This window comes from Mustela nivalis, assembly GCF_964662115.1.
Source record: "Mustela nivalis genome assembly, chromosome: 4".
Classification (NCBI taxonomy): Eukaryota; Metazoa; Chordata; class Mammalia; order Carnivora; family Mustelidae; genus Mustela; species Mustela nivalis.
This window is the reverse complement of record NC_139023.1, coordinates 11,375,541-11,395,824: the sequence shown is the minus strand read 5'-3', so window position 1 is coordinate 11,395,824 and position 20,284 is coordinate 11,375,541. Positions and strand designations below refer to the sequence as shown.

Genomic DNA, 20,284 nt, shown 5'->3' with positions numbered 1-20,284 from the left:
ATGGTCACCTGCAATTAAAAAAGTATTTAGAGGGACACCTAGGGGGTTCAGTAGGTTAAGCATCTGCCTTCAGCTCAGGTAATGATCCCAGAGTCCTGGGATCAAGTCCTGCATCAGGCTCCTTACTTAATGGGGAGCCTACTTCTCCCTCTGCCTGCCACTCGCTCTATTTGTGGTCTCCTGTGATCTCTCTCTCTCTCTCTCTGACAAATAATTTTTTTTTTAAAGAAAGCAGAGTAAACATAGTTCACAAATTTCCCTAACATGGGCACTTTGAGTTTACATGTTAAGTGAAAGTGTTTTAACGCAGTGAAGGAAAGATTATTTATATTCTCTTATTACATTCTCTCAGACATTCGCCTCTTCAATTCTATTACACTTTGAAATATTGAAACAAACTACAAAAATAAAGTCATTCTAATGCCAAAAATTGGGGAACATTTGACGATATGTAAATTATTTTATAACTGCAAATAAGAACGATTTCTTAAAATGAACGATATCCATATAAGCTATAGTGTTAATTTATGCATTTTTGTTAACTCATCAGATTTTATCATCATCTCTTCAAAGTAAAAGATAGAATTCTCAATGTTCCCAAGCAGAAAATCCAAAGGGCAAATATTTGAAGATTAGATTGAAATAATTCCTTATACACATTTCTTCCCTAGCTCCTACTCCATACCACAACCAATAGTCAGAAAGTAGGAGGTGCAAAGGGAAGGCGTGGTTGCCTTATTAGATGGAAGAACCATTCAATTAGTTCTCTTTATCCCTGCAGGTATCAAGTCTTAGAGGCACTGCTGAGTCAAGACGAAGCAAGTTCTCACGAAGATCCAAAGGAGATACCCCTCCCAAGGTAATGGTGTGGATAACGACACTGCTTCTAGGGTGTTCTTACTCCAAAATCTTTTCTCTGTTAACATCTGGTTTCTTAACCAAGAAGAGGCTAGCAGACACCAACGAATCAATTTCAGACAGGCTGGGTTAAATGTATAATGGTACAACAAAATGGAGGCGTCCATGAAAGAGTTTGATATATGAATTTTGATCAATAAACTTAGAAGTCAGCATACAGATAGATGCTGTTTCCAAGTAGAGGCAGGAGATCACACAGAGACGCTGCTAAGGAGGGAGAGAAAAATAAGACTGATGCCTGAATCATAATGTGGGTGAGTAGGGAAAAGAAAAAACCCACAAACCTTAAAAACAAAGCAAAACTTCAGAGAGGTAGGAAGAATAAGGTGGTTTCACAAAAGCCAAAAGAAGGGATGCCTGGGTGGCTCAGGTGGTTAAGCAGCTGCCTTCAGCTCAGCTCATGATCCCAGGGTCCTGGGGATGGAGCCCCGAATCAGGCTCCTTGCTCAGCAGGAAGCCTGCTTCTCCCTCTGCCTACTGCTCCCCCTGTTTGTGCTTGCTCTGACAAATAAATAAATGAAATCTTTAAAAAAAAAAAAAAGCCAAGAGAAGAGGGAAGGACCTTCAAACACTGGAGAGAAGTTCATTCTGTCCGATCAGAATAGACTGACAATAAACACATCACTGGCTAACTTGGACTGGAGTTGTTCCAGCAGGTGGAATAAAAAGCCTTTTACATCGAATTGTATAACAGAATATGTAAGGACCTTTGAGAAAGAGAAGAGTCTCTCTCTCTCTCTCTGTCTCACACACGCGCACACACACACACACAATGTAGGTGACACCTAGAGATGTGACTGAAGATCCGTGAGAGGTGCGGCTGCAAAAGGCCTAGAGAGCCACTTGAAGAATGTTTTTTCAGTGTAGGGGAGGCTTGAGGGTAACAGCAATGGGAAACCAGGGAAAGGTTTTAATGAGGGAGCTAAAATAATCAGATTTATATTTTAGAAAAATCACAGCGACTATAGTTAATTAAAAACAAAGCTGTGCAAACTATGGAAAGAGCCCAGAATTCCACCGACAGATGAATGGATAAAGAAGATGTCATACACACACACACACACACACACACACAGAGCAGAATACTATGTAGCCATTAAAAAACGAAATCTTGCCATTTGCAACAGCATGGATGGAACTAAAGAGTATTATGCTAAGCCAAATAAGTCAGAGAAAGACAATTATCATATGATCTCACTGATATGAGGAATTCTAGAAACAAGACAGAGGATCATAGGGAAAGGGAGGGAAAAATGAAACAAGATGAAACTAGAGAGGGAGACAAACCCTCAGACTCTTAATCTCAGGAAACAAACTGAGGGCTGCTGGGGTGGAGGTGGGTGGGGGAGGTTCTGTGCTTAATAAGTCAGGATCACTGAACTGAACTCCTCTCTCTCTCCATATTCTATAACACTGCCTACTATTTAATAGGTAATAATATTTGCTAAGCTAAGGAGTGGCTCAAGTGAGATCTGATGCTAACTTAGCTAGGATGCTGTTGGTGAAGATGAGGAGAAAAAAACGGATTCAAAACCCTGTCTAGAAAGTAAAATATAGAGAGGCTTCAGTGATGGATGGACTCAGGAGAATGAGAGGAAGAATCGAGACTGACTTGGGATTCTAGCTGAAGCTAACACAAGTGAATGCTGTGCCATTCACTAAAATAGGGACCCAGGGAAGAGACGGTTTTGTGGAGGAAGACGATGACAGAAACGGACTCAGTTCAGACTCCCGTCACACGCTCACAATCCATGAGCTACTAGAGACCAGCTCATGTATACTGAGCTTCCTAAGGTGATTCCTAAGGCAGGTACAGGCTGCCTTTATTTTCCATTTTCCTTTCACAAAATTCTGGAATCACAAGTCTTTTTTCCTGTATACTCATCCTAATAATACAACATCATGGAAATATTGTACATTCTCCACCCATAAAACTGTCTTCTTTTAGGAAGAACAACATGGTTTTTTTTTTTTCTTTTCTTTTTTTTAAGATTCTATTTATTTATTTGACAGACAGAGATCACAAGGAGGCAGAGAGGCAGGCAGAGGGCGTGGGGGGAAGCAGGTTCCTGCTGAGCAGAGAGCCCGATGTGGAGCTCAATCCCAGGACCCTGGAATCATGACCTGAGCCGAAGGCAGAGGCTTTAACCCACTGAGCCACCCAGGCGCCCCAACATCATGGGGTTCTTAAAAACTAGACTAACACAGGCCAGAAATAGACTTGATATATTCAACAACTTAAATTGTGATGTGCACATCATCTAAAAATGAATTATCAATAGGCAAGTATACAATAAGAGTTTCTAAAACATTTTCAGGTAAAGGATTCTAGACTAAAAAAATAAAAATGAGGAAGGGGAGAGCAAAAGTAAGTAACATCCTAGAATCTCAGGATTCCATGGAATCTGTCCAAGCGATAAAACGATACATAGTGCACATAGGAGATGAGCTCCAAAACTTGGCCGCTCAACCCAGCACATCATGTACCTTCCTAGAACTCTCTTTATGTCACGACTGCTGTGATTTTCCTAAATGATGGGATTTGGGGGAAGAGAACAAGTAGGGTGTGTGTGTGTGTGTGTGTGTGTAAATACACATGCAGTAGTGGATAATGGATGGGTGAGGGATTTCTTATTATAACTCCTGATAGAAGATGATGGTCTCCTTTCAAGTGAGAATTTAAAGAAAAATCATCATCTTATTAGCATACCAAATGGCAAGACCTGATGTTTACTGGTTTCAAATATTGACAGTGTTTTCAAAACATACACAGACATCTATTCATTTCACATCCACATTTTGAGCTTAATTTTAGAGAAAAAAAAACCTTCCTTACTCTTAAACTTGCTACTAAAATTTTCGTTTTGTATCATTAGACAGTTTGGTAAAATCTATTTTTCCATTGTTAAGCACATAAATCTTTTCTCTTGTGTCTTCACTTCTAGGGGTTAAAAGGACAGGATGAAGACTTCAGTCCTGACAGGGCTCATCCTGGTCTTTGCCATTTGTTTCCAGGTAAGATTCCGTACATTCGAATACAAGAAGAACTACCTAAAATTGAGAGCTGACACAGAGGTGGGGTTCAGAGTGAGATTATGGCATTGCATTTTTTTTAATTAAATTTATTTATTTTCAGCATAACAGTATTCATTATTTTTGCACCACACCCAGTGCTCCATGCAATCCGTGCCCTCTGTAATACCCACCACCTGGTACCCCAACCTCCCACCCCCCCACCACTTCAAACCCCTCAGATTGTTTTTCAGAGTCCATAGTCTCTCGTGATTCACCTCCCCTTCCAATTTACCCCAACCCCCTTCTCCTCTCTAACTCCCCATGTCCTCCATGCTATTTGTTATGCTCCACAAATAAGTGAAGCCATATGATAATTGACTCTCTCTGCTTGACTGATTTCACTCAGCATTGTATTTTTTTTTAAATATTTTATTTATTTATTTGACAGACAGAGATCACAAGTAGGCAGAGAGGCAGGCAGAGAGAGAGAGAGAGAGAGAGAGAGGGAAGCAGGCTTCCTGCGGAGCAGGGAGCCCGATGCGGGGCTCGATCCCAGGACCCTGAGATCATGACCCGAGCCGAAGGCAGCAGCCCAAACCACTGAGCCACCCAGGCGCCCCTCAGCATTGTATTTTTAAAAACAGGACAGAGTCACATGAGACGGGTAGGAACAGGAACTGTCTTGTACTTTTAATACCATAAAGATCACCTGAAATTTGAGGAGAAGAAACAAAGCTAAGGGAGAGGCAAAAGGGAAATTAAGAGGGAGAGAAGAGGTAAAGAATGACTCTAACTGAGGAGGATAAGGGAGGAGAAAATCTCCAGATAAATCTGGAGTACTGGAAGTAAACTTGTGAAGAAATGACCAAGATTTCCACTTCTCTCACCACCTCATCGTAAGGAGATTCCCCTGTGAAGGTGAAAAAGAGGGTGAGTTCTCCCAAGTCTCAAGTTTGTTTTTCATTCAATTTCTGGGTCTATTATTATGTTCTCATGATCGAAAACTACAACATGTTCTTCCACACAAGACTTAAACACAATTAAAAGAAGGTAGTCTCTTCTATTGATATATGAACTAGAAATTATACACATTTGACTCATCTGAAACATGGCTTGTGCAAGTAGGTTTTTATGTACATCTTTGAACGATCTTTGGTCTTTTGAATTTTGTGGCCTTTTGCTTTACCCTTTTATCTCTCCTGCAGAGTTTTGTGTATCTTTATTTGTTTAAAAAAACAAAAACAAAAACAAATCAGGGTGCCTCAGTGGCTCCGTGGGTTGTGTCTGACCCTTGATCTCATCTCGGGTCTTGATCTCAGAGTCATGAGCTCAAGCCCCACATTGTACTCCATGCTTGTAGAGGCGCCTACTTTAAAAACAAAACAAAACTACCCTTTTCTGCTCCTCTGACTTAATTATATACCACTTACTTAGTTCCTTACATCTCTCTTTAATCAGAGCATAGTATCCACTATTTTTAGAATTACAGATGGTCTTTAAGTGTCTGTTCCGTGATATTTTAACAACCATGCTCTGTTCAAGGATCCTTTCCTTTTCGGCCGTTATTATTGTATCTTTGTCATATTCTTCTCAGAGATTTAATTCCTCAGATAAAGCTTTTGCAAGCAAGAGAAGGTCATTTTTTGTTGCAGTTTTTAATATCCAACTTTCTGAATTCAACACCAAATACTTCTGTGTAATTCTAAAGTAGCATTTAGCTACAGTACTTTCACTGAGATTCGTGTAACATGATTGCCTTATTACTTGATTCTTTTCTTAATTCCTAAAGGAGATGAGAATGATTCCATCCTGTAATTTTTAAGCAAAAAACAAGTTTTCATATTTAACGGGGTATTTTATTAAACCAATGATTTCCCCAAATTAGATTTCTGTATATTATTGGATTTCCTTAGTAAATACTAAAAGCACTAAAAGTTAACACCAAGATATTTTCTCTAATTATCCACATATAGTGCCTTGTTCTTTTAAATTTATAGTGCAGTTTATTCTAAATTTATATTTCACTTAAAACCAAAGCACATTTTAAACTAAAGAGCAGAACAGCTTCTCTAATAATTGAATGAATACTTCATTTGGTAATATCTTCTATTCTCTCCTCCTACAGTTCAGCGAGAGTCAGCCGTCACAGCGCCGGCCAAGAACAAAGACAATCAATAGTCGACCAGTACAAAGTTCGCCTGCCAGGACCTCACAAAATAGATCTCCATCCACGCAAGTCAGTAGGAAACCTCAACCCCGTTCTCGTGCCTCTGCCTCTCCTGCCCTGCCACAGAAAGCAGCCAGCCAATTACCTTTAAATCCTAGGACATCAAGCAAAAAGAAAAAACCTGTCCTGACATCAAAAAGGCAAAGTCTACAAGTCAGGCCTAAGAAAAGTACATTGACCTCTGCCAAGAAAGGCCTGACCCCCCTTCCATCTGGTTTAACAAGACGAAATACTCCACGGAGCACAAGTAAAATTTTAAAACAGCCGAAAAAAAATCAGAAGACAACTGCCAAAAAACAGTCAAGATGGACAGCAGCAGCACCCAAACCATCTCTATCTGTAAAGAAAAGTCAAAATGCATCTAAAAAAATCCTGCCCACCTCTGCCAAGAAGCAGCTGAATCTCCCAAAAGTGGCTAAGGAGGCATCAAAACAAACTTCAACTTCAAAGAAAAGTTCACAGAAGTCCAAGAAAATCCAGGCTAGGCCTGCTAAGAAACGGGTAAAACAACGCACAACTAAATCAACTCCCAAAAGAAAAGTAACTAAGAAGAAATCTCAAAATACTTCTAAACTAACCGTGTCTATATCCAAAACACAATCTAAGTCCACGACAATAAAAAGTTCCCCCAAAACTTCTTCAGCTCCAAAGAAAAGACCAACTAAATCTCGTAAGACTCCGCCATCACCTGCCAAGAAAAAACAGAGTCGGGCAAAAGCAGTTAAAGCAGCCCCCAAAAAAAGTTCAGCCAAAAAGAAAAGTCTAAAGAAACAAAAAAATAAACAGTTAACGCCAGTCAGAAAAGGGCCAGCCACAGCAACAGCAACGAGAGCAGTATTAAAAGTCAAAAAGAAAAATCTAACCACACCTAAAAAGACAGCATCTACATCTGCCAAGAAAAAGCTCAATCAGCCAAAAAAAGTTGCAACAAAAAAGAAAATATCTAAGGCCAAAAATAAAGTGTCAAAGAAACCCAAAAACTTTACTTCACCTGCCAAGAAACAAGTGAATCAACCTAAAGCACTGAAATCAGTACTAAAAACAAAACCAGCCTCCAAGAAAAGACCAAATAAAGTGAAAAGCTCCTCGTCTAAAACTGCCAAGAGGCAGTCAAAACAAACAAAAGGCGGCAAATCTCCAGCTCTCAGAAAAACTCTGGCCAAAAAGAAAAGCCTAAAAAAATCTAAACCAGCTGCTGGAAAACTACTCAATGGGTCTAAATCTGCTCCAGCCGGACCAAAAAGATCTCCAGCCAAGAAGAAAATTCAAAAGAAATCTACACAGAAAAAGCCCACAGCAGGTAAAAGGACTGGGAAAGCAGTTCTTGCAAAGAGTAAATCCATAAAACCATCTAAAAAAAGGCAGCCCACCTCTCTAACAGCAAAGAAGAGGCTAAGTAAAGCCAAAAAAAGACTGCCTAAACCTCCTAAGAAAGGTGTAAATCAAGTTAAACCCCTCAAAGGAAAAAAAAGACCACCTTCTGTAGCAGGCAAAACTGTAAAACAACCAAAAAAAAGGAAATCTATACCTGCCAAAAAAACCTTGAAATCATCTAAATGCAAAGGATCTAAGTCTGTTCAAAGTCCACAGAAAAAGCTCCCACATAACAAAGTCACAAAACCATTTCCATTACATGTACCACCTAAATTCCATCCCTGTCTACAACCAAATCGACCACATAAGTGTCCACTAACGGCTCATCAAATCTATCCAATTCCACCAAAACCACGGCCAAGTGTCCAACATCCCCATGCAAACCAGCAGCAGCATCACCGACCTCATTTGTCTCATAAGCCACCCTGTCGGAAACCAAAACGTCCCACAAGGCCAACAGGAACAGAAGACATTACAACTGGTGGCCCAACCAATGCAATTACCACAACACCTGTAGCTATTACTAATTTAGCCACCATCACTAGCACTACAGCCAATAGCAAAATGTCTACTTCCATTGCCCCAACTAGTACATCTGCCACTGCAACTAAGGGATCAGATGCAACCACCAGAACACCTGAAACTCTGGCTGCCACCACAGTCCAAGTGACATCAACTACTACTTCAGCAACAGATGCTGCCTCCACAACTGCCCCAGCACCCGATTTTACCACGGAAAGCTCAGAAGCTGAAGCAAACACAGCAGAAGACGCCACTCTCCCAGCAACAGATGGTTCCACCACTCAAGTTGTCACTACAACTTTAGCAAACACACCCCCTGCTACTGTTGCCACCACGACTGCAACCACAACCCCCACACATGTTGGTACCACAAGTGCAACACCCCCCATAACTCTAGGGATTGGTGCCACTAGCACTGGTGCCACCGCATCATCACCCAGTGCTACCACAACTCTTGCTTCTGCTACCACAGCAATACTCGGAACTTCTACCACTGCTTCTAGTTCTGTCACAATGACAGCTTCACCTGGTGCCACAAACACAGCTGCACCAAGTTCTGCAACCACAGTTGCACCAAGTTCTACAACCACCAGTGCACCTGGTACTGCCACCGTAGCTGCCTCAAGTTCTGCCACCCCACCAGTGGCTGAGACGACCACTGAACAAGCCGATGACATAACCACTGAAGCTACTTCCCCAGTGAGTGAGGAAGTCACTGAAACAGCTGATGACACAACCACTGAAGCTGCCACCACAACTTCACCGAGCGGGATAACAACTGGGGCAACGGACTCCACAACCCCAGAAACAAACTTTTCACTCACTGCTACTACAACTGCTGGATCCTCAAACCCAACATCTGGGGGAACAATCACCACCACAACTGCAGCAGCCTCTTCAACCCCAGGACTGGCTGTGACCACCAATGGTCCAATCACAACCTCAGCCACCAGTGTTACAACTGCTGCTGCTGGCACAACCATAGCAGGTGCTACTACTTCCACCCCTGTGACTTCAGCCTCCACTGCTGAACCAGCTGTGCTGACCAGTGTGGGTGAAACAACCACTCAGGCTTCTGGAGCAACAACCCCAGAGGATGAGGCTACCACTGGAGCTACAACCCCAGAGGATGAGGCTACCACTGAACCAACAGAAGACACAACCACTGAAGCTGCCACAACTGTACCTGCTGATGCCACAACCCCAACAGCTAACCCGACATCCTCACCAGCAGAGTCCACATCTCCAGCTGTGAGTACAACTGCTTCAGCTACAACCACAATAACTGGAGAAGCAACCAGCACAACCATAGCAGCCTCCACAACTCCAGGAGTTGATGCCACCACAAGTGCCACCACCTCACCTTCAGTCACTGGTACCACATCTCCTTCTGGTGCTACCACAACTGTACCAAGTGCTCCTTCTACTACTGAATCTGGTGCCCTGACTAACAGTGAAGCCACCACCCAGACGCCTGATGCTACAACACCAGGGGAAGAAGCTACCACTGAACCATCAGAAGACACAACCACTGAAGCTGCCACAACTGCACCTGCTGATGCCACAACCCCAACAGCTAACCCTACATCCTCACCAGCGGAGTCCACATCTCCAGCTGTGAGTACAACTGCTTCAGCTACAACCACAATAACTGGAGAAGCAACCAGCACAACCATAGCAACCTCCACAACTCCAGGAGTTGATGCCACCACAAGTGCTACCACCTCACCTTCAGTCACTGGTACCACATCTCCTTCTGGTGCCACCACAACTGTACCAAGTGCTCCCTCTACTACTGAATCTGGTGCCCTGACTAACAGTGAAGCCACCACCCAGACGCCTGATGCTACAACACCAGGGGAAGAAGCTACCACTGAACCATCAGAAGACACAACCACTGAAGCTGCCACAACTGCACCTGCTGATGCCACAACCCCAACAGCTAACCCGACATCATCACCAGCGGAGTCCACATCTCCAGCTGTGAGTACAACTGCTTCAGCTACAACCACAATAACTGGAGAAGCAACAAGCACAACCATAGCAGCCTCCACAACTCCAGGCGTTGATGCCACCACAAGTGCCACCACCTCACCTTCAGTCACTGGTACCACATCTCCTTCTGGTGCCACCACAACTGTACCAAGTGCTCCTTCTACTACTGACTCTGGTGCCCTGACCAACAGTGAAGCCACCACCCAGACTCCTGATGCTACAACTCTGGGGGATAAGACCACCACTGAGTCAGCAGATAGAACCACTACAGCTACCACCGCTCCAGCTGAAGGTGCCACAACTGGTTCAGGTGACTCCACAACCTTAGAAGCCAGCACTACATCTGTTGCTACTACTGCAACAGTTACATCATCTGCAACCACAACTCCTATAGCAGCTTCAGATGCCACAGATGCCACAACTACTGCTAGTATGAGTGTAGCAGCCACCACTACCCCTGCTGAACCTACTTCTTCAACCACTGAAGCTGCATCTCCAGGGGAGGAGGGCACTACTGAATCTTTAGAGACAGCTGCCACTACAACTCCATTGGGTTCCACTTCCACCACTGTATCTGAAGATTTAACCACTGTACTGGACCCTACCACCCCAGAACCTGCAACAACTGCCCCCACTGAGGAGGTCACTGATACCACAGCAGATGATACTACTGATGCTGCCACGACTCCTTCTGCACAATCCACACAACCCCCTGAGGCTTCCACATTTGCAGCCTCAGCTGGAACCACCTCTGCTGTTGACAGCAGCACACAGCCACCATCTGCTACTATAACTACAGCCAGTATACCTACAACCAGCCTTACCAATCCTTCCCCATAATGAAAGCAATGCCGTGGTACATCTCAAGCATCTTGATAACAGGTAAATCATTGCAGGCAAAAATTCAATAGTGCTCTATATATCTTTAAACACCTTACTTAATAACTAGTTACTCTTGATATGCATAAGTTTTGAATTTTTGCAATTCTATGAAAGAGAGCAGACAGTCTCTCATTTTGCATACAGGATACAGAAGTATGAACTGGTTCAAATGCAGAACACATGGTGGCAAAACCAGGAATAGAATCCACATATCTTAATACTTAAACCAATAGTCAGAAAGCTTAGAACTCTAGAATTAATCCCAACAGACAGTTTAGTAGGCAGCTGAATCACAGTCACTTTGTTTCTTTTTCAAACTAAAAATTACTCAGTTCTAACATTCTAGAACTATACATTTTTAAATAAAATTCTTGGGGAGTGAAAGGGAGCCTGATGAGGTTATAATGTAAAAAGACCCAAACAGTATTTCAGGAAGGAAAACTGACAAGTATATAAGCTCAAACACAAGAATGAGTATCACAATCAATTTACTGTAAATACATGAACTTCGGTGTCACCTCAGTTAAGTTCAGATGGAAATGAGGAAATACTGCTATGATTAATAAGAAAAATCCATGGAGAAGAAAAAAATTAGAAAAATTTATAAAATAAACTTTTATCAAAATATAACAGTGAAACAACTAGTCTAGATTAGATGATCTAAAACTCTAAAATACAAGGGGCCTATCTAAGACTATCTCAGAGAAAGAATTGCTGAAACACATAATATCAAATTTTTGTATAATGGTTTTTGATTGGGGGGGTGTTTACAATTTTTTTAAAGGTGGATGAAAGCATTCTAGGTTGTTATAATGATGAAATAAGCTTTAAACATAGCAACTAGCTATGCTTTAAACAGACTATCTGACTAGTTACATTTTATTTTACAACAGAATCATGAGCTGTCATGAAAACAAGAGTAGTACTGGGGCAGGGAAGGGTATATAGACTAAATATATTTCATGTAATTAATGGAAAACAGCAGTTTTAAGCCAACTAGATAATGTTTATAGGATTACAGAAATTAATTTTATATTTCTCAACATTTTTTCTAGGTCGTAATTTCCCTAAATATTAAACTTCTCATCTTAATTTTTACCAATATCGCCTCAAGAATGGACTGCAGTCACACTTCAGAAATGAGACCATTCTAGAAATTCTGCTTGTTTCACTCTCTCACTTCTTCTGTGTGTTCATGTCTACTTCTCAGCTTTTGTTCAATAAATCATTTTGAAAATCATCTGTTCCCTGCACATATTTGTATCACTCTCACATGTTTGGAAATGAATGAAAACATTAATATGCCTGTCCTTCTAAGAAAGATTCCAATAACGAGCAATGATAAAATATAAGGTTGATCAAGACCTTAATGTTCCCCTCAGCTTGACTAAATTTTAGACAGGCTTCTTCCTGACTCCAGGCCCCTGGAGTCGAACATCTCTTTAGAAACCATGCAATTGTAAATTCTTTCTCTTTCTCTTTAAGATGTAAATGTTTTTAAAAGCCTCTTTCCAACCTTACAACCCAGAAATACCTTTCTTTAGGACCTAGGAGCCAAGGAAGATACTGCCTCTATCTCCCAGTCTCTGTGGGAGGCTAGGATCCTATTTCAATAAGCACCAACTAGCACATACATAGTGGCTAAATCACAGTAAACATGTGCAAACTCAAGAATTACATAATTTGCTCTACACATTCCATTTATCAACATCCTTATAACATCCACTAGCTCATCCCAGCCCTAAAAAACCGCTCACCTTTTGTTTCTGCAGAGTTCAATATTTAAATAGTATTGAATGAAGACTTCCTTGCCTGTTTGACATTGTCCTGCAGTTTTTGCTTTGACAAGGTAAAAGTGTAGAATGCAGAAACTATAAACATAGTTTGGGTTAAAACTTCCATCATTCAAACTCCACAAGACATAAAAGGAGTGAAAAACAGGGTCAGGCCCACTAACATAATCTGAAATGTCTTTTCACATTATGCCTACTTTTAAGACCATCAAAAATATATATTAAATTTTAGAGACCGAGAAATTCTGAATTTGTAAGTATAATAAATATACTTTTAAATGTGTAGCTGATTTTGAAAGAAAGTAATAATAAGGGAAACCCTTACAATACAAAAATAAAATGAAAATAAAATCCAGGGAGGAGATGTGCACAGACTCTGAAGATGCCCTCAAGGATGTGGCTGGTCTTGGTAACCCAAGGGCTTGAATTTTGAAAACTAGATGAAGACAAAAGAATGGGCATTGAGCCCACTCCAGACCAATAGTTGGAAATAAGTCTCTCCATGTAAACCTGGCACTCTCAGAAAGCCATGTCCTTTAAATGGATTCAAAACATTTTGATCAGTGGTAGAGGGAATTGAAAATCCGCTGTATCCGCCTGAGTCTAAAAGATTAGAGAGAATTTAAAGGACAGTGGACATAGTCTGAAATTACCTATTTCCCTTCCAATAACATACTAAAGACAAAGGAACAGAGGCAATATTCAAAGACACAAGGACTGAGAACCAGTCAGATCATTTGCAGTTTTATCAAAATAACAAACACGTAGATATTTTAATAAAACAAAGAACATGCATAAATCTGGAGCTACTCTTCCCCTTGAGCACCATCTAGTACAGATTTTCCTTGACTTAGGACAGGGTTATGTTCTGATAAAACCATCTTAAGTTGAAAATATCATTAAGTTGAAAAATCGTTTAATACACCAAACCCACCAGACATCAGAGCTTAGCCTAGATGACCTGAAAGGTGTGCACAGCTCCGACAGTAGCCCACTGCTGGGCAAAATCATCTAAACAAAGCCTAGCTGATAATAAAGTTGAACAGCTCACGTAATTTATTGAAAAGGAAAGTGAAACACAGAATGGGTTTAAGTGCATCCGTTGTTTACCCTTGTGATTGGACAGCTGACTCTGCGGCCCCCTGCTGCTGCCCCCTGCCGCTGCCCAGCATCGAGAGAGTATCGTGCTACATATTGCTAAACCAGGGAAAGATCAAAATTTAAGTACAGATTCAACTGAATATGTGTCAGTTTTGTACCACCATGAAATTGAACAACCATAAGTAGAACATCACAAGTCAAAGACCATGTATGCTAATGACTCTAGTGAATCCATTAAATTAGGCCTGACCGGGGGACATCCTCTTCACAAATAGACCAACAGCCCAGCAATGGCCATCCCGGAGGCTTTAGTATTGCCCATCGTGCCTATGTATGTAAAGTACCCTTGAGGTTATCATTTACATTCCAAAACAGTAACAACAAAAGCTGACAATTACTGAGCAAAAATAGGTCCTAAGCATTTTACATATTCATCAAATGAATATTGGATATTGGATGTAAGTGATGAATCACTAAATTCTGCTCCTGAAACTAATATTACACTGTATGTTAACTAACTGGAATTTAAATAAAAACTTGAAAAAGAAAAAAAAAAAACCCTTTCTGGAATTTAAATAAAAACTTGAAAAAGAAAAAAAAAAAAACCTTTCAGCAGATCTTAGTAACAATTCTGTGAGGTTGGTTGGTTCTATTGTTACATATAAGAGAATTTTTTTATATATAAGAAAATTGAAGCTTGGGGAGTTTAAGTGCTTGCTCAAGATCAAACAGCTTAGAAGTGGTGGATCTAGCATTTATAAAATTACATCTAGATTTAACATAAAATAAATGAAGATTGGGGCACCTGGGCAGCTCAGCTGGTTAAGTGTCTGACTCGTGGTTTCTCTCACTCTCACTCTTGCTCTTGCTGTCTGTGTAAAATAAATAAATAAATCTTTAAAAAATAAATAAATGAAGATTAACACAAAACTAATTTAATTGCAGATAACATCTTTGGCTGGCTCAAAGCATATGAAGAAGTTGGATTTCCCCCCCCCCCAAAAGAAATAAGCATATCGGGGCACCTGAGTGGCTTAGTCCTTAAGCATCTGCCTTCAGCTCAGGTCATGATTCCAGGGCCCTGGGATAGAGCTCCACATCAGGCCCTCTGCTCAGCAGGAATCTGCTTTTCTCTCTCCCTGCTGCTCCCCCTGCTTGTACTCTCTCTCTCTCTCTTTCTCTCTTTCTCTCTCTCTCTCTCTCTCATTCCGTCAAATAAATAAAATCTTTTAAAAAATAAAGAAGCATGGAAACTAAGGTTACTTCTACCACATGATCCATGGCTAGATGGCTCAGAAGATTATACTGGATACTCAGTATTTTCATTCCAAAAAAGGACCAAAAAAGACAGGTTAATGTAAAAGAAAGTACTTCAGAAAAAGAAATGACATTAGGAAAATACGACTTGGAATTTCCACTTCCTGAAACTCTGACAACTCAGATGATTATCTTTGGAATATCAATACTCCGGGCACTGAGAGATGCCCATCTGACCTCAGAACCTATTCAGTAAAACAGAAAGAACTGTTGGTTTTAAGTTTCATTTAATACACTGAACACACCAAAAATCAGAGCTTAGCCTAGATGACCTTAAACATAAGGAGAACAATTAAATTAACTTGAAGGGCACCTGGGTGGCTTAGTCAATTAAGTGTCAGACTCTTGATTTCAGTCATGATCTCAGGGGTCATGAGATTAAGCCCTACATCAGGCTGCATACTGGGCATGAAGACTGCTTAAGATTCTTCTCTCCCTTTCCCTCTGCCTCTACCCCTCACCCCTTTCAAAAATAAATAATAAAAAAAAATTTAAACATAAATAAAATTAGATAAAATAAATACACTTGAGGGGCACCTGGGTGGCTCAGTGGGTTACGCCTCTGCCTTCGGCTCAGGTCATGATCTCAGGGTCCTGGGATTGAGCCTGTATCGGGCTCTCTGCTTGGCAGGGAGCCTGCTTCCTCCTCTCTCTCTCTCTGTCTGTCTCTCTGCCTACTTGTGATCTCTCTCTGTCAAATAAATAAATAAAACCTTAAAAAATTAAAAAAAAAAAATACACTTGAAGTATAAGGGCCTATTTAGCCAGAGCGGCTCCATCTCAGTTGAACAGCCATTTTGTTGTTTATGCAGTAAAACTTAAACTGACCCTGTCCCCCCCACCCCCAGGGGACTTATTTAAAAGCAAGTCTGGGAAACTAGTAAAATATGGTCGACCAGTCCCAGGTAACAGAGCCCAAATACAAGAGCGGGTCAGGCCAGGTGGAGACATCCAATCAGTGGAGCACGCATACTGTCTCCCTAGCTACCAAGGAGTATGGGCACCGTCTTTGGGGCAGCTTTTGGGTGCCAATTCTGACCAAGGTGATAGGCTAGTTCAAATAGCTACTATGGGGTGAATTGTAATTCAATTGGCCACCCATGTGTGACCTAGCATGACTGCAGCTTTCTCTGTGTGCTGCAATCTCATTGGCCACCTGTGTGCGACCAGGCTCAACCACATGGCCTTTGCTCTATCTATAAAAGTTAGTCTGTGAGGCTGGGGGTGGTCGCCCTATGTAAGAGGCAGCCCCAAACGGCCGGTTTGATTCTCGATGCTTGGCGCGAAATAAAGCTCTGCTTGACCTTCGCTTTGTATCAGTCTCCCTCCTTCTATCACGGACCTATCAGAAGTATGTTGCAACATCTACTTCTAAATTACAGAAATTCACATCTAGCCCTTGTTGCCAGGGACATTTATAAAGGGGAGAGGCACAATCACAAGTCACAGTCCAGCTAATGTTTCAAAGGGAGCACACCCAGCCACTACTCACATAAAGAAACAGAACATGACAGGCACACCAAACACTCTCATATGCCTCCTGCCAGTCATTCCTCTTGACAAACAGCAACTGTCCTTCTAGCATTCATCTTTTCATCCTATTTTTTTTTAATCTGAAGCATAATTAACATATAGTGTTACATTAGTTTCAGTATACAATATAATGATTCAACAGTTCTATACATTTCTCAGTGCTCATCAAATCCCCTTTATCATTTCACTCTTGAGCTCCAAATCCCCACTTCTGATTGCTTTATGAACTGAAAGTATTTGTCTAGATACCATGGAAGCATCTCAAATATGACATGTTGGAAAAGAATGTGTTGTGTTTGCCTCCCACAGCCTTCTGTCCTATGGTCTCCATCTCTACTGTTATCTTTCATCCACCAGTTGCCCAAGCTACAAATATCAGTAGTATCCTCAACCGCTCTTAATCCTCACTATATTCTATTGATTCTCTCCCAATTATTTTGTTCTTTTTTTATAAGTGATATTTTCTTTCCTTGCCCTTCACAGAGACTTACGACCTCTACTCTAGACTGGGATTAATAGTCTGCAAATTAGTCTTCCTGCTTTTAATTACTCTCATTCATCTTCCTCACTATTAAGGCAAGAATGACTGAAATATTCTAGGTACCACGCCAACATATCATGGCTGGACACAGTGAGTTACAGGGAAAGCAGAAAATGAGTTCTGAAAGGTAATGGGGGATAATATTCTGTAGGACCTTTAAGAGTTTAGCTTTATTTTTAGTAAGGTGAATTATATTACTAGAAGCTTTGAACAGAAGAGTAGCATGATCTGACTGATATTTAAAAGAAACACTATAGCTGCCTATAATGATAACAGAAAGTGGAATCAGAAAACTAGTTAAAATACAAAAGTAATCAAAAGTAATCAAAAGTAATTACTTTTAATTACTTAAAATTAAAAGTAATCAAAGTGAGAACTGACTGAAACTTGACCGGTGGCAGTGGTGTTCCTGCTAGAAGTCATGAGGTTCTAGATATATTTTGAAGGCAGATCCATTAATATTTGCCTAAGAACCAGATGTTGGGTATAAAACAGAATGAACAGTCAAGGACGACTCTGACCTGAACAGTGGAATTAATGAGTTACTCTATTAGTTTGCACAGGCTGCCATAACAAAATACTATAGAGTAGGGTAGCTTAAACAACAGATATTTATGTTTTCACATTTCTAGAAGCTAGAATTCAAATTGATCATTCTGATTACCAATAAGCATTAACAAGCATCTGAACATTGTGATCAAATATGCTTTTCTCTGGGCATAAGAACAAAGAGGATGGAGAGTTATGTTTACTCTGAACTGATGTCTTCCAAACAAGTATGATAAAACAAGAGCAGGACAAAGGAGTTAAAAGTATGTGAAAGGGAGAGACTTCAGTAATTGTTTATAAAATGTGAACTGGGTAAGGAGAAAAAGTAAAGACTCGGAGCAAGGAAGAGTTAAAATTTGGGATGATTCACTGACTGAAGGAATTTAAGAGATTAAATAACTGATAGAATCATAGTAGCAGAGAGAGGTAAGAAAGTCAATCATTTTTAACAGGGATTATTAGAAATGGTGTGTTTTAGTTATGGCCATGAGAATGAGTGGTTAAGACAAAATAAACAATAAGTATATAGGAAAAAACAGTCAAGGAACTGAGAGTTCATTGAAAGGACTGTCTATATAAACACTGAATTCACCAAGAGTTGAGAAAGCAGTGGTATTTAAAAAAAAAAAGTAAGAGTATAAAAAAGTTACAGTGAGCCAAGAGATAAACCTGTGATAGTTCATTTTTTGTGTTAACTTGATGGGGCTAAGGGTTGACCAGATTAAATATTATTTCTTATTGTGTCTGTGAGATTGTTTCTGAATGAGAGTAGCATTTGAATCAGTAAACTAGTAAGGCAGATCATCCTACCCAATGTATCGATCATCCAATCCTCTGAAGGCCTAAATAGAAGAAAAAAGGTGGAGCAGAAGGAATTTTCCCCTTTATGCTTCCTGCCGCTGACTAGAGTTGGGACATTGATGTTCTCCTGCCCTTGGATGAGGTTATATACCATTAACTGTCCTGGTTTTCAGGCCTTGGTCTTGGAACGGAATTACATCTCCGGCTTTCCTGAATCACTAGCATGGAGATGGCAGATCATGAGACTTCTCAGCCTCCATGATCATGTGAACCAATTCCTCATAGTAAATCTCCCTGTATACAGGGAGATTCATTATATATATATATATGTATATATATATATAGGTTCTCTTTCTCTAGGGAACCAAGATGAATACAAAATCTTACAGGAAGAGGGAAAGTGAGTTCAGTGTCACTATATGACTAATTGCATAACGTATGAGAGGCATATACTGATGTAAGAATCTAGGCTGGTGAAAGTTTGAAAAGAGACACAAAATGTTTGGAGCATCAATAAGGAGCAAGGGAGATTCCTAATTCACCTCTGAGTTCAAAGGTACGAGGGATATGAAAAAGCAAAGAAGCCACACTTAAAATAATAATAAGTAAATCCATGTCTTCAGGTTGGGGAAGCTATGTTGAATACCATAAAGGATGAAGGGCACAGTAAGATTAGTCTTCATGATCTCAAGCCAGATGTGTTGAGTTTCAGACTAGAAAGGGGCTAAAGGCTTACAGCTTGAATTCACTCCTATATATTCAAATTTTAAGGCCTAAAAAGGGCCAGTCTTATGACACTTAACCTTGAGCCCCATAAATGTAGTGACATGAGGAAGGGAAGATTTCCTTACTTCCGAGTTCCTAGGAATTCCTCTAGATCTCTGCTGATTCTATTCTTATCTCAGGCCATAGATGCCAAGGAGAAGTACGGAAACCAGATATTCTCTTTTCTTAACCCCAATCACTCCTGAGAATTCTCATTTCTATTGTTCATAATTTTTCGTACACCTAATAAGTACCCCCCAACCCAACTCTAGTCTCCAAACACCCACACTTTCAAGCAAAAAACTTTTCAAAAATTCATTTCTTCTCTACTAAAACCCCAAAATTATAGTGCTTTGATTATGTAACTCATAGGCCAGATTTTGCTTCCCATTATGTTACTCAGGGCCTGAAGCTAAAGTTAACAAGCACTCAATTAACACTTGAATGAACAAATAAATGGCACTAAATATGATTATGCTATACATTCTTTTCCTCCTAGAATAGATTATAATTTCTTTGAGAATCAGTGTTATATCTTCTACTTCTGTTTTTCCACCGGTGCCTTTCACACTCAGTAATACTAGCTGAATTGATACGCGTCCTCATCCATTAAAGACATGGTGCTGATAAGCTTGTGAGTCAGTAAAGTAAAACAAGTATTCTGTGAAAATTAATTAGAGCTATGCCTGTAAGCTTCACTTTTGCCATGTAAGAAACATAACTACATGTGGACACCAATAACCTGTTGTCTAATCTGTAGCTCCTCCTTCAATATAATTACTATAGCCTATGGAAAAGTGCTGGTGTTAGCTCACTTATGCATTACAGAGGACAACCTCCAGAAACAGTGAGTAGATCATAAACAGGAAGGTTAAGTGGAAAAATAAATGATCTACTCACCTCCATGAAGAGAACAAAGAATTAGAACTTCTTAGACCACAAAAAAAAAAA

At 40.4% G+C, this 20,284-nt stretch overlaps 1 protein-coding gene across 1 annotated transcript; it reads left to right on the top strand.

Annotated features, from left to right (window-relative positions):
- The first annotated feature begins 669 nt into the window (after positions 1-669).
- Positions 670-12,173, top strand: LOC309862471 (uncharacterized protein). Its single transcript, XM_082726339.1, has 4 exons — positions 670-859; positions 3,864-3,933; positions 6,059-10,933; positions 11,989-12,173. The coding sequence occupies exons 2-3, from the start codon at positions 3,880-3,882 to the stop codon at positions 10,889-10,891; spliced, it is 4,887 nt and encodes a 1,628-aa protein (XP_082582465.1). The 5' UTR covers positions 670-859; positions 3,864-3,879; the 3' UTR covers positions 10,892-10,933; positions 11,989-12,173.
- Positions 12,174-20,284: the final 8,111 nt, after the last annotated feature.